This window comes from Xiphophorus hellerii, chromosome 4, assembly GCF_003331165.1.
Source record: "Xiphophorus hellerii strain 12219 chromosome 4, Xiphophorus_hellerii-4.1, whole genome shotgun sequence".
Classification (NCBI taxonomy): domain Eukaryota; kingdom Metazoa; phylum Chordata; class Actinopteri; order Cyprinodontiformes; family Poeciliidae; genus Xiphophorus; species Xiphophorus hellerii.
In genome coordinates this window covers 4,155,152-4,171,865 of record NC_045675.1, presented here as the reverse complement: position 1 = coordinate 4,171,865, position 16,714 = coordinate 4,155,152, and the positions used below count along the sequence as shown (strand labels likewise).

At 36.7% G+C, this 16,714-nt stretch overlaps 1 protein-coding gene across 2 annotated transcripts in view; it reads right to left on the bottom strand.

Annotated features, from left to right (window-relative positions):
* Positions 1 to 849: 849 nt before the first annotated feature.
* prmt3 (protein arginine methyltransferase 3) overlaps positions 850 to 16,714 on the bottom strand; it is a 52,456-nt gene continuing 36,591 nt past the window's right edge. For both annotated transcript variants that reach the window (XM_032561074.1, XM_032561075.1), the window contains 3 exons: positions 12,192 to 12,242; positions 10,648 to 10,735; positions 850 to 1,062 (listed from right to left, as the gene is read on the bottom strand). In XM_032561074.1, the coding sequence (XP_032416965.1) occupies positions 953 to 1,062; positions 10,648 to 10,735; positions 12,192 to 12,242 (249 nt within the window). In that variant the 3' untranslated portion in view covers positions 850 to 952. The remainder of the gene's footprint in view (positions 1,063 to 10,647; positions 10,736 to 12,191; positions 12,243 to 16,714) is intronic.

Sequence of the window (16,714 nt, the reverse complement as noted above, 5' to 3'; positions counted from 1 at the left end):
AAACATGTTTTAATAGCTTTTTTCTGCAATTTTGCAGGACATTAATCTCAATTTCAGGTATCTGGCTTTTTCCGCCTTTTGTTTTCTGTTTTTAGGTGAGAAATTGAATAAAGAAGTTTGTTCAAACCAAAAATCCTACACACAGGAAATGGCAGCACTCCCAGGAGCGCAGTTGCCAAAATGACTAAAGTTTTAAATCACCGGGGATAAGTTGGCTCCAAGCAAGGGTCAGGAGAAATTATCCGCACTTCCCATCAATCAGTATGAACTCAATGTGGACAAAGGTCACTTTATAAACCACACACATCTTAACAACAAAGGGAACCATTTTATCGTTTTTCTGCCAAAAAAAAATGAAACTGAAAGTGGGAGTGCAGAAAGGCAAACCGTTTAGAGTTCAGGTGAAGGAAAAATAAAGCAAAGTTTTGAGAAAAATATCTGAAACTAGGTCATGAGAAAAGCAGCAGCCACTCAATTAGATGGTTATTTATTGAAATAATTCAACAAACTAAAAGTTAGGTGTAAAAATAAATGTAGCGTCTGAATTCTGAGATTAAGATTCAAATTTTGGAAAAAAGTCAAAATTCTTTGATGAAAGTCAGAGATCTGAGAAAAAGTCAAAATTATATTTTATTTCAGTGGCGTACAATTTCACAAAACTTATAAAAACCCAAACAATAAGTGTTGCATCTTTTTTATGTACTTTTATCAGTAAGTGATAAAACAAAGTTTTCCATCTTTGGGAACAAAACATTTATCCAATTAAATTTTTAATATAATAAATGCTTACAATGACACAAAGAATAAAAAGTGGAAATTTAAAAAAAGTAGACAATGCTGATGACCAAAGTATTTAGAGTTTGTCCTTTATTTTGCTCAGTACATGAATTATCAAAAAAGTCAAATAAAATCAGAGCTATAATTAGTTACATAGATACCATGATGGGTGACATCATTGGAGGCTGTAAGTCTGCTTCCTGCCTGGAAGGTCAAAGGTGACAAAGAGTGAGCGCGGATCCTTCTTGTTTTTACGCACGGTGATGTTTCCCTTCAGCTCTTCTCCTGAAGCAAACAGGAAGACAAACAACACCCTGGTTTAGATTAACATACAAAATATGGAAGGCCCTGAGGTTCAACAATATGACCTTCATAGCTGAAAATGTGCTGATGCTATGGAAGAAGAAAAGAGAAAAAATAATTTTGACTTTATTTTTACTCAGAATTCTATCTCTATGTAAAAATCCAAATATTCTTAGAAGCATGTCAATTTTGACAAATTTCAAGATACTGAGATAAAAGTCTGAATTCTGAGAAAACAATTCAAAATTCTGAGGAAAAAAAAGCTCAAATTTTGAGGAAAAAGACAAAATTCTGAGAAAAAGTCAGACTTTTGAGAAAAAAAGTTAAAATTTTGAAAAACCATAATTCTGAGAAAAAAGTCAGAATTTTGACTCAAACATCTGAGGAAAAATGGCTGAATTTGAGAAAAAATTCCAAATTCTGAGATTAAAGTTAGAATTCTGAGAATAAATCCTTTTTTTCCAGTGGTCTTGATCCACTCCTGTTATTTTCTTTGTGTGGAAAAATCTGCATGTCTTTCACGACAAATGCACCAAAAAAAAAGGAAAAAAAGATAAGCACCAAAAAAATGTATTTAAAATGTACATGAAAAGTTAATTTAATTTCTGTTGACTCCAAAGTGTACGCCACTGTAGCTGGTATTTACTTTTGGGACATTCTCTACGTCATTAAACACAACACCCTACCAACGCATCCATATATCAGACTTGAAGCGAAATGAAAACGCACCAAAAACCACCGAGTCAGACATCGATCAGAGCGTTCATAACAAAATGAAAGTCTTCCTGATGCCCTGCAGCAGAACGCTGCTGCTGACTGCGCGAGCTCGGGCCTCTGCAGCATGAGCGCTCTGCTGCTTGCAGAAATGATGATGTGCGTGAAGCCAATATGCTTTAATGTCTCTTAATAAGCAGGACCGTGCATGGCAATGCAGATGCTCTCATATCTCCAGATGGCAGACACGAGGAAACACACCTACAGCGGTGACGCAACGTTATGACGCCCAGTCGCTCCGATTAACTTCCCGTTTGACTGCTGGAGGTAAATGAATGTTTAGTGAAACGGAAAACCGGCATCCTGTCGCGCTGCGCTCCGCTCGCAGGTTGGAGGACGAGAGGAGGAAAATGCTGACTGAGCCCGTTTCTCCCGCAACACGTCCGTCGTCGCTGCTGCCACGTCTCACTCGTTACCGTGGCAACGTCACGGACCCGAGGCGCCACGCTCCAGGTCCGACGCCGCTGCTGCAGGGAGAGCAAGCTTCGACAGTGGCGAACAATGCAAAACACGTTTTATTCCTCAAAATATTTTTAAAAAGTGTCATAATTTCATAAATATTTGCAATTACAATCTACTAAAAAATTCATTTTAAATCAACCACTCTGATTTAGAGATTTTTTTAGTTGCACCTTCTGCTTTGGAAAATAATTCAAGCTCAGTCAATTTTTATATTGGAATTACATCTGGACTTTGAATAGGCCATTCTAACACATGCACATGTTGGCTGTATGTTGGAAAGTTAACCTGAACGTCTGTATCAAATATCTTTTGCAAAATTTTCTTTCTGCAAAAACACAGAATCTTACTAAGTATTTTTAGTAGTTTCTAGTGCAAATATCTTAGTTCACTTAAAAAAAAGACTAAAGTAACTTAAATAACTGCAGGTACGTGTAAAAAAACAAAAAAACACATAAAACATTTTGATCATCTGATCAAAGCTTCTTCTTTCACACAATCTGGCAATATTTTGGTTTTCTGCAGCGCCTCTTCCTGGTGCTTCTCTTACAAATTAAAACAAATTTTGACTGAGGATTCTCTGATTTACTTTATTCACTTCTGGTACCGATGCAGATATCTGAGGTTTAGTATTGCCCAATACCGGTCCGATACAGAAAAATCAGTGCTGAATTTAAGCACCAAAACATTTCTATTTTTTAAAAACAGACATAAATGTACAGAATTATAAATTTATTTGATAACTCTGCACCAGTACGGCTCACAAGTTTGGTCAAAGGTGAAAAACAACTTTAATTTGTTCAATTAGGGCAAATAAGTGTGTAAAATGTGAAATACAAAAACTGAAATAAACAATCGGTTGACTACCTGGATCAAACATGTATAAAGTAACAGCAACAAACCTTAATAATAAATAATAAAACTTGACATCACTCAGAGCACACAGCATAGAATTAGAATAGATCTGCCATTATTGATAGGTTTCATTGTCACCAATATCTGTTGTAGAAGTTTTTTTAATCATTACCAAATAAAAAAAAAAGACATTTAATGCCACAGAGGCCTGAGCTTTGACAACATTCTGTTATAAGACAGAAAAAACCGACTTTCCCCCTAAAACAACTTTGCAATTAACTGTCCAAGTAATCCTCTGTGTTTCAGATTGAACTGGTGAAGCATACAAACAATCATTGACAGAATGTGTGTTAAGTCAGGGTGCGACTACAGCGGCCCTGCTGCAATCAGTCAAACTAAACTCCCCATGGAAGAGGGGCCTGGGAGCTCTGGGTAAACTGGCCGCTCAGATCCCAACGAGTTAACCATGTGTGGAAATGAGTCGAGGAACGGAGCCGGGCTTTCGCTGCGGCGTCGTACATCACCATGCCACTGTCATTAAGCACAGGCAGGCCTCTGGAAACAGCTTGTCTCAGCCAAACACTGCTTTCCTCCATGAAATTACAATCAGAATATACAGCTCTGCAGATTGGAGCTATTTATGTTACAGCCACTCTGCACACATTTCTACTGCATCTGCATCCACACACACTGCATGCACTGGATTTTATTTAGGGGGATTAGAAGAAACGAGATGCACACACACACACATCCCCTTAGTAGAGTAGACAGAATCATATTCAAGTAAGAGTAGCACTACTTCAACATATTTATACTCAAGTTAAAGTAAAATGTAGCTAAATACTCAAGAGTAAAAAAAGAATTTGATAAAAAATGCTACTCAAGTACTGAGTAACTGATCAATTAATTATCAAATCATTTGATAACAATTGCATCATCAGAAAAACCAAGATATAAAGTTATGTGGAGATTTTATTACCACAACATCTCTACTAAAGATTACAAGAATAAACTCAAAATAGTAGAATAAAGAAAATGTTTTGAGAAAGTCATAATATTTTGAGAACAAAGTCGTACAAGAATAAGGACAAAATAATACGAGAATAAAGTGAAAATAATAGAAAAAAGTCATATTTCAAGAATAAAGTTGCATGAGAATAAAGTTGAAATAATATGAGAATAAAGTCAGAATAGAATAAATTCATAATATTTCAAGAATAAAGTTGTATGACAAAGTAAAAATAATGAGAATACATAATATTTTGAGTAAAAGATTGTACAAGAATAAATTCTTTTATATTTTAAGAATGAAGTTTTACAAGAATAAAGTCAAAACAATACAATAATTAAGTCATAAATAAATTGTGAGGATTAATAAATAATATTTAGAGAATAAAATCGTATGAGAATAAAGTCGAAATAACACAATAAAACCATAACAATGTGAGAAAAAATGTCACATTTTGAGAATAAAGTGATGACATTTTAAGAGTAAAATCATAATATTTTAACTTATTTTTTTAGCGTGGCCCTTTGTGCCACCTAAAAATCTAATATTTTTCCACTTCCTAGATTCTCCAGCTTTTGTGTAGTCAGTAAAAAAAAGAAAGAAGTTGTAGTACTGTACATCACAAACACCAGTTTCCACACAAATCCAGCCCATGTGTTGAATAACAGCCACAATAAACTCTAAGCTCGACTTTGGCAGTTCAAGGACCTTCAGAGTTCAAACAATGGAGGAAGAGGAGGAGGAGGAAGGCCCAAAGCGCATGGACAAAGCGAGGGTGTGTGTGCGCTGGGGGGCGGGTAGATATGGAAGAGGTCCACCTCCACACAGGACAGAAAAGGTGAGTCATAAAAGCAACAAAAACCACATGACTGACCAATAAAAGGCCGGACAGAAACTCACACCCGTATTTTAGAGGATCTGAGCTCCTGTAAACCGGAGCGCGTCTCACCTTTAGCTTAATGGGACTTTAATTCACAAAAAAAAGTATTAAGCAGGTAAAAATGTAAAAAAAAAAAAAAAAAGAAGCCCATCCTCTTCAATAGCTACACAAACACACCGGAGCATGACAAATGATTTGCTGTTTAATTTATTACGCTGCCAGCCAGGAGGATTTGCTGGGATGTTTTGTTCCAGGCTGCTGGCTGGCTGTGTTCGCCCCTCTCCCAGCACAAACCTCCCACAGCAGCACAGTGCAAGAGTTAATTACTGCTCCGCTCGTACCAACGCATCAAATAAGATCCGGCCTCCGTCACAATAAATCATCACAGCCAGAGCGAACATCAAGCAACACGATGTTTTGGCCTGGAAGTCCTGGAGATGTCAACAATCAAAAGGAGAGGAAAGAGTTTAAGCTTCTTCAAGGGCACTCTCCTGCAGGAGAGTTTATGGAAGTTTTGTGACGCAGTTTGTGTGCTGTAAAGAACGCCGTGAGAGCCTAGCAGGCAGCCGATGGATGCCGTTAAAAACTCTATTTTGGGTTTACGACCAACAAGAGGAGTGGAGGAGCACATCAACACCCAGCACTCACTTTCTCCTTCCATTAAACTGTTCCAGTCCTCTGATGTACAGGTGCATCAAAAAAAATTCAAACTCCATTTCAGAAATTAAATTCAAAAAGCAAAACCTATTTATAGTTTTATTACATGAGGACTGACATATTTTAAACATTTCTGATAATTTTGATCATTAATACCTCAAATTCTCACTGCAAAAACACAAAATCTTGTGTATTTTTGGTCTAGTTTCTAATGCAAATATATTTGTACACTTGAAATAAGATCAAACTAACTTACTAGAAACTTTTCAGCTAGTTTTAAGTCAATAATTCCTTCATATTGATGAAAAAGTATTAGTTCACCTGGCAAATTATTTCACTTATAAGAAGGGAGAAATGTCCTATTATAGGTGAAATAATCTGCCAGTGGAACTAAAATACTAAAAAGTTACTTGTAAGTTTGTTTTGTCTTATTTCTAGTATAATAAGATAGTTGCACTAGAAACTAGAAAAAATACTTGGTAATATTTAGTATTTTGCATTGCCGTTTCTTAGAAATCTTTTTTAATGTAGAAATGTTGGCCAGCTAAACGATATGCCTACACTCAGTGAGAAGCAGCATTCAGTTTCTAATCGCCACTAATCTGGAACAAACTTCCAGAGAACTGCAAAGATGCTGAAACACTGAGTTCCATGAAATGTTTAGAGTTGCCTTTGATTAGTAGTAAGTGCAACATTGTTCAACATATTTGATCATTTTGATGATGGCATTTGACTGGTTAATTGGTTGTTTCATTTGTTTTTGCAGTGTAAAGCACTTTAAACTGAAAATGTGCTATAAAAATAAACCTTACTATTTGCCCTTAGCACTTGGTTGCGGCTACTTTTGCTTTAATTATTGCATCAGCATGGCATGGATGCAATAATAAGCCAGTGGTTGTGATGTGCAACTGTACATCTTTGAAAAGCAGAAGTAGAGCCTCCTGCACAACCAATAAGAATGTCTCACTAAGCGGTTTCATGTGGAACATGTGCCATTGTTCAGCAAATTCAGCGTTAAAACCAGCTGACCAAACGTGCTGGGGTTGCTAGGTAACGGCGCAGGTCTTGGTTGGCGTTGATGCAACTTATGGTAAAAAAAAAACAAAAAACGGCTGGATGTTTTTTAAGAGTTAGAAGCAGCTGAGACTGAAACAGAAGTACAAAAACAGGCAAAATGTGGATTTTCTATAATAGATCCCCTTTAAATTTTCATGGAAGACACTTCCTTTTGTTTCCAGATGGAAATAGCTCAGGACTAAAAAGAAACTGCTTTCTCAGACGACCTCAGAGGATATCCTGCTGTGTTTGGCATTAGGACGTTGGAAATGGATCCACTGGGTTCTGGAGGTTGCAGGGAAAAACCGCTGAGGTTCAGGCTTACTGAAGCAGAGCCCACTGAGGCTCGATTAGTTTGGGATCTGTGGGGTTTCAAGGTCAGGCCAATGCCAAAGACTCTTTGGTGCATTGTAGCTTTTTTAAACTATCACCTTAAACTCACTAAACCAAGTATTTATCTTTTCCAACACAACTTTTTTACAAATTTTATGCTTTGAGACTCTTGCTTTTCGATTCTGTTAAAAGATAAAAAGGTTCACTATAAATTTATTGTTGATATTTTTTATAGTGGCCATACAATTAATAAATAAATGGATCAATAAACATTGGGTAGAAAAAGAAGTGTGGAAATTTTTATAATTTTTTTTCAAACTACTTTCTCTTTCCCAGTTAATCCACACCTGGAAAATACAATATCTTATTATGTCACTTATAACAAAACATTTTTCCCATAAAAAAATCTGCTATCGATTAAACATACTACATTTTGATCTATATTCAAGGATTATTGACCTAAAACAAAATCTTATCTTGCTGAAAGTTACATGTAAGTTAGTTTTGTCTCATTCCAAGAAAACTAAGATGCTTGCACTGTAAAATTTTGTGTTGTTGAAGTTAGGAATGCAGAAAGAAAAATCTAAAAGAATTAATTTACATGTTTCTTTTCTTAGAAGTTTGACATCACCTTCTTCTTTCCAAATATATGTTTTTCACCTCTTTAATACAATAAAAGTGAATTTAAAAATCTGAGTTTTGATTTTATAATCCCACTAATGTTCTGACATGAAGTTGGATTATGTTCTCCAAGTCTTTGAGAAGACTCAGGAAGTACAAACACATCTGTACCAAAGGCACCCTGGCATTTGCAACCAAAATTGTGCACTGAGTTCATGTCAATCTTAAAAACAAACCTGTTTTATGCTTCTCCTTGTAATTCATTGTCCTCTTTAATATCCCCTGAATTGTTTATCTGAGGCAGCAAAGCTTGAAGTGTCCCGCAGCGTCACAGTTTTTGACGCTCTTATCAGGCTGGCAGCAGGCGGCGGCGGCGGCTGAGCGCGGCCACAGGCTATCGGACCACCTCTGTCTCAGCGTGGTTCATTTATTACCGTAGTTTTCACCTGATTTCTGCTCAGGAAGTTGACAGCCAGTTCTGAGCTTCATTCATTGGCACATCAATGTGCCAATGTAGGTAGAGTAGTCAGCAGGTTGTTGGTTTGATTCGCCCCGAGTGGCCTACCAGTTTGTGTAATGGTGTAATCATTCGCAGAGTGACAGAATCGAATTTGTTATCTTTTTCATTATTAATATTAATTTCTTAAGCTCAGGGCATGATGCTTTGTCTTTTGAGATACTTAATTCAATTGTTGTGAAGTGATTTATTGATTCAATAAGTCAGCCAGAAGCTCTAAGGGTCACTAGTGAAGGAACTAGTGAAGGAACAATCTTTATTTTTATCTTTTTTATATAGGAAACAGATCCCCCCCCCCCCCCCCCTTATTACAGTTGCGGTATATAAATAAAATATTTGTTGAAATTGTCACTGTGTTCTAACAGTATGAGAGATAATCTGTAAAAAAAAAAAAATAAATAAAATAAATAAAAAAATCAAGCTCCTCCAATTAATCAAACAACCAATAAGAGACCTGGAGGTGGGTCTTAGCACTGTCAATCATGCCTGTGTGCATGCCACTTCTCACCCTCTTGTTCTCTGCTAGAACATGAGGGCTTGTTCTCTTGGGCTTGAGAGAACAAGCCCAAGAGGGTTTGTGCTAATGGGGAGAATAGTTTTAGCAGAGCCAGTTGTGAATGATAAAGCTAGTTAGCATCGCCACCAATGACAGCGGATAAAATGTTTTCCTGTAATAATAAGTTGTTTCTCTGCCATTAGCAGATTTAGCAGTGCGTTCCTGAGGATGATTGACAGCGGTAAGATCCCCTTTCTGGCTCTGATTGGTTGTTTTTGACCAGGAGAGGTTCATTTCTTCAGACAGTTTTAGTACCAATCTTTTCTAAGATTATGTCTCATATTACACTATTACAAATTGGTGACAGTTTTAATATGTAAAAAACATAGATTTTTAAAATAAAAGTTATATGCTGCAGCTTTAATGAATCAAATCATTTGTATTTTCTCTGGCTATCTTTGATACTGAAATGTATTGGATGTTCACTGATTTAAACATTCAAAGTGCGACAAAAAAGCAAAAACACTGCATACACAGTTTAAAACTGAATCCTACAATTTCAAAATGTGGTTTAAAAATAGTTATTTGATAGTTTCGTTGATTCTATAGCTGATAGTTAACATTAAATTCAGCTGGAACTATCAGAACACCATATTGCATCATTTCCCTCCATTTCAAACTGCGCATAAAGCGATTTTATAAACATTAATACTGCTATTCTTTTGAGTCATGATTCTGCAGCATCCAAGCTGATATCTGATGAAGTTTTACATGCTTTCTCTGATGTGTGATTTGTTCTGATCCTTCCCCATCACTGTGGGTGACAGATTCAGAGCGTCAACAAGCCTGTCTGAGTCGCTGTCACAGACAGATTATCTGCTGCAACTTGCAAAGATGCAACCTCAATGCCGGAGAGAGCCAAGTAAATAAATCGCAGCGGAAGGATATATAGCAGGTAAGAGAAGCGCTGAAAAGACTGGCAGCTCCATTATTTCTAAAAGTGTAATTGACATGAAATTCTCACCAGACATCCGAGAGAACCATAAATTATGTGTGATAAAATGAAAAAATACGGGAAAAGAAGGTGTAAAAAGGTGGTGACACCAGTAATTAAGAAAGAAATCAAGTCATTTAGTGCAAATTAATGTCGGCTGCTTCAGTATCAATTCATTGCCTTTAAATAGATGTTTTATTACCATGGTGTCATACCAGAAACATTTAAAGAGGATTTAAAAAAACAAAAAAAAACCCGTTTTAGCTCGCCTTATTATTGCAAAACAGACTGATGACTTTGGTTCTCTGAGAATTTCTAAATTACTCAAGACTCCAGTAAGCGCTTAGAGCCAAAACCAGAAGGGAAAAGAACATAATTAAGTCAAAAACTGGCCAAGATCAGGTGCTGCCAGCAAGATTTCATGCAGAGGAGAGAAAATAATCATCAGATGAGTTGCCCAGAAACAAAATGAGAGATTCAAAAAGACCAGAAATTAACAGCAACAATTGTTTAAAAGAAACCAATAATGCACTTTGCGGCCACACTCTAAACACTCAGTATGTTGAAACGAGTTTAAAAGTTTGCTGAACATCAATCATTATTGTGCTAACAACAAAAGTGGCAACAAGAACTATTTATTATGTCTTACTTAGCTAACTGTATGCTGTGACATGGGGTCACAACCAATCATTGAAATACAAAAAATAAAAATCTTAATTTATATCCTCAAATTGCATACAATAACTACGTTTTCCCGTATTTTTAAGTTCAGTGGTGTACACCGTCATTGGATAAACAGTGGACAAAAATAGTAAAATTAACAATTTGGACAGTTTTGGAGGGGTGTTTTAAATAATAAATTGGAATTTATCGTAACAGTGATGAATAAAAATTATACTAATGAGTGGCTACTGACCTGCTTTAACAGAGATGGGCTTTTCCAGAAGGAAGACTGTCTGTTTCCAGTGGGTTTTTGTAACTTGAGGGCCTGTGGAGAATGTCACCTAGCGAAGAAACAGCAATAAAAGATTATTTCAAAACATGAGAATCAATCTCCTGTACCGTACTAGGAATATATAGTTTTACTGAAACATCTAGTAGTAGAATCAAATATTTCAGTCCTGAAGAAGAGACATTGTTCTCAAAAACAGTGTATTAAAAATAAGCAATAAAATTCAACTTGCTAGATTTAATATTATGGAAACCTACATAAAATCTGTCTTTAATACTAAAATATAGCATTAAAGCTGCAGTATGTAACTTATAAAAAAAAATTCCCCATTTGTTGAAAAGTATGGTAAGAGACAGATAATCTGTGGGAACATTTTTTAGCTCTTCTGGTTTCCCCCAGTGCTAACTAGAAACAACCAATCAGGGTCAGGAGGCAGGCCTTAGCGCTGTCAATCATCCTATGTAAGCCGCTTGCTGTCTCCTACGTTACAGCTTCTACTCGTCAGCAGAGTGTGTAGCAAATGCTAAAGCTAGCTAGCATGGCTATCGGTGACAGCAGATAAACTGTTTAGTTCCTTAGAAGTGCCTTTATGAGGTTGATTGACAGCAGTAAGACCCTCCTCCTGGCTCTGATTGGTTGTTTTTGGTTCAGCAATAGTAGCTAAGGAAGAAGGTGGAGGAGATTGAACACTTAACAGATTATCTGTCTCAGATTACACTGTCACGACATAGTGACAGTTTTAACAAACATGTATAAAAGCTACGTAAATTATCAATTTCATTCTGTAAAAGTCAATTTGTTTCCACTAGTTGTGCACCGATTGCAGTTTTTTGGCTGATCTCTGATTATCAATCTTTTAAAAACCAAACTTGCCAATTCCGTTTTAGAGCGATAGCATTTTTTTTGTCTGAAATATAGCAAGAAAGTTGCTGAACTGGAAACAGTGGGGTAACTGTTGCTAACTGTAAACGTGCAGACATGACCTGGTGGGCCAGTCTGTCAGTCAAACCTAGACATTTACCAAAGTAGATAAGATTGGTTGATAAGATCGGCTTCACATGTAAAAATTGGCCGATCTCCCAAAATTAAGAAAATCGACAGTGATAAATCGGTGCACCCCTAGTTTCTACAACTCATTTTAAAATCACTTTGTTCTATTGCTTGGTCCTTGATACCACCACACTCTTGAAGCAAAAAGATATTACTGTTTTTCATATTGTTCCAGCTTCAGCCCCAGGTGGAAACTGTAATTTACTGGTTCAGCCACTGCATGCACCTTGGTTCCCAGGTACAATAGGAGGTGCAATCAAAAGGCACGTCTGTGTTGCTCACAGAGCTTGGCATCAGGTGTTCCAACTGGCCAGGCTCTGCTGGGTAAGTGCTTATATCAGCAGTTGGCTAAGACGCTCGTCGATTGCCAGTGAACGCCTCAGGGAGGAGAAACACGCCAAGGCGTGAACATAATTGAGTTTCTGTTAAATGGCTTGGATGTTGCTGCTGCTGCTCACCTTGTTGCTGCAGCCTTTGTCGAAGAAAATGTCAAAGTAGCCGACAATTGCCTGCAATGAAATATGAAGGTTGTGTTAAATTGTGGCAGTAAAATAAACCCCCGAATTTGTTTGACTGCACGGCGGCTCCGACATGCAGAGCAGAAAAGCCAGGTGTCAATGAGCACAAAAGGACTTAATAGGATGTTTTTGTCCAGGAAAAAGACATTAAAAACTGTTTAAAATATTTCTGTTGTGGTTTTCTCCTGGCAGATGCTAAACTTTTGCAGCGCAACTACAAACTACAGCTTCACACTGCAAAATACCCACAAAATCTTAAATATTTTTGGTCTAGTGTCTAATGTAAATACCTTAGCACATTTGAAATAAGACAAAACTAACAAGTACTGTAGCTTTTCAGCTTGTTTTAAGTAAACAATTCCTTATTATTGATGAAAAACGGATATTTAACTGGTCGATTATTTTACAACATAAAAAAAATGTCCTATATATGAAATAATCTGCCAGTGGAACAAGTAGTTAAATTATTGACTTAAAACAAACTCCTATATTTTGATGAAAAGTTATTTGAGATTTATTTGAAGTATATTAAGATATTTACATCAGAAAATAGATGAAAATACATAGTAAGATTCTAGCTAATATTAGAAAAATCCCATTAAACATATTTAATGACATATGTGAATCAAAGAAGACTGAATACTGTAACTGAATAAAAATGTGTTGCAAACAAATGCACCCAGATTATTGCACCTTTCTTGTTTCATATACAGTATTTTTCACCTTCTCACCTTTCAGATCCACCAAGTTTATATGATCTGGGGAACTAAAATATCCCAATTGTTAAAGATATTGCAGGTATGTCTCCTTAAACCTCAATTCTAAAATAAAACCGGTTCAGTATGGTGTTTGAGTATTCACGCTGAGTCTGCAACACGCCCCATGCGCTTTCCTTCACCTCATCAGAGACTTGTCACTGGACAACAGAAATAAATTATGAGGCAGCCACCAACAACGCCGAGGACATTTCTGCTGATGACCAAAAAAAAAAAAAAACAACAATACAGCTTGCTACAGTTCATAAAATTAGCAAAGGTGGCTATTTTGATGGGAGTGTTGCAATAATATAAAAAAGTCTCAGGAGAGAAGGGGAAATTGGTTATGAAAAATAACACTTATAGGTGTTTGCTCCAGTGGAGAATAAATGTCTGGATAAGGAATTAAACAAGTGACAGATTTTTAGTTTCAGGCATAGTATATATATATATATACTATATATATATATATGTATATATAAAATCAAGGAAGTTGTGGGTTTCTACTGCTTCTAAAAACAACCTAAACTCTTAAAAACATTCAGTTGGTTTTTGGCAGTAAGTTAATGTTTTTGGTGTCAGAAAAACGATCCATTTCAAAAACCTTCATAATGTAACGTCACAAATCAGCAGGCACTGATCCTCACCTAGTAACCCCTGTGTAGTCCAGCTCGTTACCTAGCAACCCCAGCCCGTCACCTAGCAACCCAAGCAGAGCTTCAGAATGTTTGACCATCTGGTTTTACTGCTTTATAATTGCCGCTGGAAAAGAAAAGTATATTCATTATCTGAGAATGATTTTGTGCAAAAAAAAATTTAATAATTATCCTAACCTGTTGAAGGAAGCATAATAGGCCACCTATAACTACACAATAAAAAATTCAGATGAATATAAAGGCTGATTTTATTAGATATTAATCCTCGCAGAGCTTTAAAAGAATCTGAGCAGTAGCCATTTCTGTTATGGGCGAACTGGGCAAACACCCAGGGCGGCTTCTCCTGTAGGGCGGCATCAGTTGTTCCGCTCGTAAACAGTTTTGCAGTTAAATCTGTAGCCTATTTCTTCCTTGAAATATGCAGCATTAAAGCTTTTTACAACAGTTGCGTAAATTAATTTGAATTTCTTGTACTGCAATAGTGTAAACTGCCTTATAAATTGTTTTTATGTTAATTGAAATTTGTGGATCTATTATAACTGAATCCATTTTATTTTTTGTATTTTAAACTGCTTGGTGTACTGTCTGTTTGCGATTTGCTATGTGTGTTTATATTATTTTTCTTGGATCTCCCACATTTTTTCCTAATATTGAAATTAATTTTATGTGCGTCTATGATGGCGAGTGGTAATCTGAATGATGTAATGGTCCAGGGCACCGAACAGGCTAGGACCTCCCCTGCATCATAGAGTTAATAATTTCATACTTCTAAAAAAAAATTGAGGGTAAGTCCAAGGCCAGAGTAGCTTTAGGCGGCAATAGCCAGATTTGTAGGGGAAAAAAAAAACACCCGCAGGCTTGTTTCCTTCCTGTATGTGCCCCTCCTGAAAGAGGAAAGCCACTCTATCAATCTCAAGAGCACACTTGTAGTGGCAATGATGCAGAACTAATAGCTTTTAATCCTGACGCAGCTGACAACTTGGAGGCCAGCTCTCCTAGACAAAGAAGAACCGGATCAATGGAAGGAGGGAAGGGAATATGAGAGACAGAGGCGCAAAGGAAGACAACATGAACGGAAAGACAGATTACTAAAAGAGTGGAGGATTAAATTAACCTGTAACATAATGTAAATCCAGAGGAAGCATTTCTTTAAAAGGTGCTTACAGCACATGAAGAAAGAAACTCATGAAATCCACAAACAGCTTCTACAAAACAAAGTTTTTTAGGGAGGATAATGGATATGTAAAGTTGTGCAACCTCAATGACCACAGTGTTCAATACCTTCCCCACACCAAAGCTTCAATCAACCTTTATTGACTCGGACAAGCAGAGGCAGCACCGCTAGCTCACAGCTAAACTGCCAGAAAAGAAGCCAAAGTGGATAAAAGAGCATGTCAACCCAATGCAATTATGCCGTTTAATGAATACTACAGAGAAGCTCGTAGCTGAGGTAATTAGGAAATTAGCTTTAATTACTCATCAGGCAGAGCAGACTCACCTCTCTCAGTCAGAAAGGCAGAGATCACCCGCAACGCGCCGCGCTGATGACAAGGCCTCGTAAGCGAGATTGATTGTCACTTCTTCGTTGTGCAACTTTCACCAGACAGCCGGGATGGGCAATTATAATCTGCGCTGCCGCGTGAAACTTGGAAATATAAAACCGACTAAGCAGTTTGGCAACTCGACACTTCATTAAAATCACATTTGAGAAAAGGAGGAAGAAATGTAACGGCCTCAGACATTAAACACAGAAGATGTGAAAGTGTTCAGATAAGCCATTAAAGGCATTGATGACGCACACGCTGTACTAAATCTAACAAATCAGGGCCTTTCAAACATCTTGACCAGAGACGGAAATGAGCAACTAAAAACTTTTGTGCAAGTTAATTCAAAGTGTGAAAAGATTCTAAAATTTGTATTTTTGTTATAGTTTCTAGTGCAAACATCCTAACAAATTTGAAATATGACAAATGACCTCATAAGTAACTTTTCAGCAAGATGTAGGAGCTTGTTTAAAGTCAATAAATCCTTAATATTTAGGAAAAATATGTGAATATTGTCTTTTTATAATGAAATAAGATCTATTCAGTCTAATTCTGTGCTTTGTTCTCTGCCTTATTTTTTATTTTACATTGTACTTGGAATTTCTAATTGCACTTTCTGAATCATTTTAAAGAAAGTTTACTGCAGCTTAGTTTTTACATGTTTGACCATGTAGGGAACCTATTGTTCTGTTCTACTCCTAATTACATTGACTGAACAAATTAAAGTTGTTTTTACATGTTTGACCAAGCTTCTGAAGCTATTGGTGTATTTAATTGTGCTTTATTTTTCAAAGTTACCAAATACAATTATATTTAAGTACATCTATGTCTGTTTAAAAGGACCAAAGGTTTTAAATAAATTCAGCACTGCTTTCCTGTATCGGATCGGAATCAGCCGATACTAAATCTCATATCTGTTTCGGAGGTGAAAAAAAGTGGATTGTGTTTATCTTGGATATTTAAAATGTCTTCCAATTCATGTGTTAAACATTCACAATAATTTAATGTTTGAGAATGTGTTCTTGGATTACTACTCTATTAGCATTATTAGCTGAAAATGGTCTCAAAATAGCAATATTATTGTTTATCGCAATACCTTCTGGGACAATTTATCATCAGCAAACAGGCCTAACAAGGTTCTACGAAAAAACTGAGAAAAAAAAAGTGAAACCTTAAAGTGTAGCGAGACAAACGCCCCAAAAGAGGACAAATAAGAATGAATGCATTTCATTTTCATCAGTGTTTAGCCTTGGGCCTGTGCTCTGTCTGCAATAAAGGATGGCAGCGGGCTTCCTGACGGCCCACAGAGGAGGATCAGAGATGCTGCGGCTCTCCGGCCCCCATTCTACGGGAAGAGCGAGGGGAAAATTAATAATTATCATCATGGATAACACTAACAGGGAGCAATTCATCATTGCTCTCCTTTTGCCCGGCTACATGTCAGTGAGATGCGTGGCCCGGCCAGATACTATTATACGGCGGCAGAGGGGGAGGCTGTAGAAAAGGAG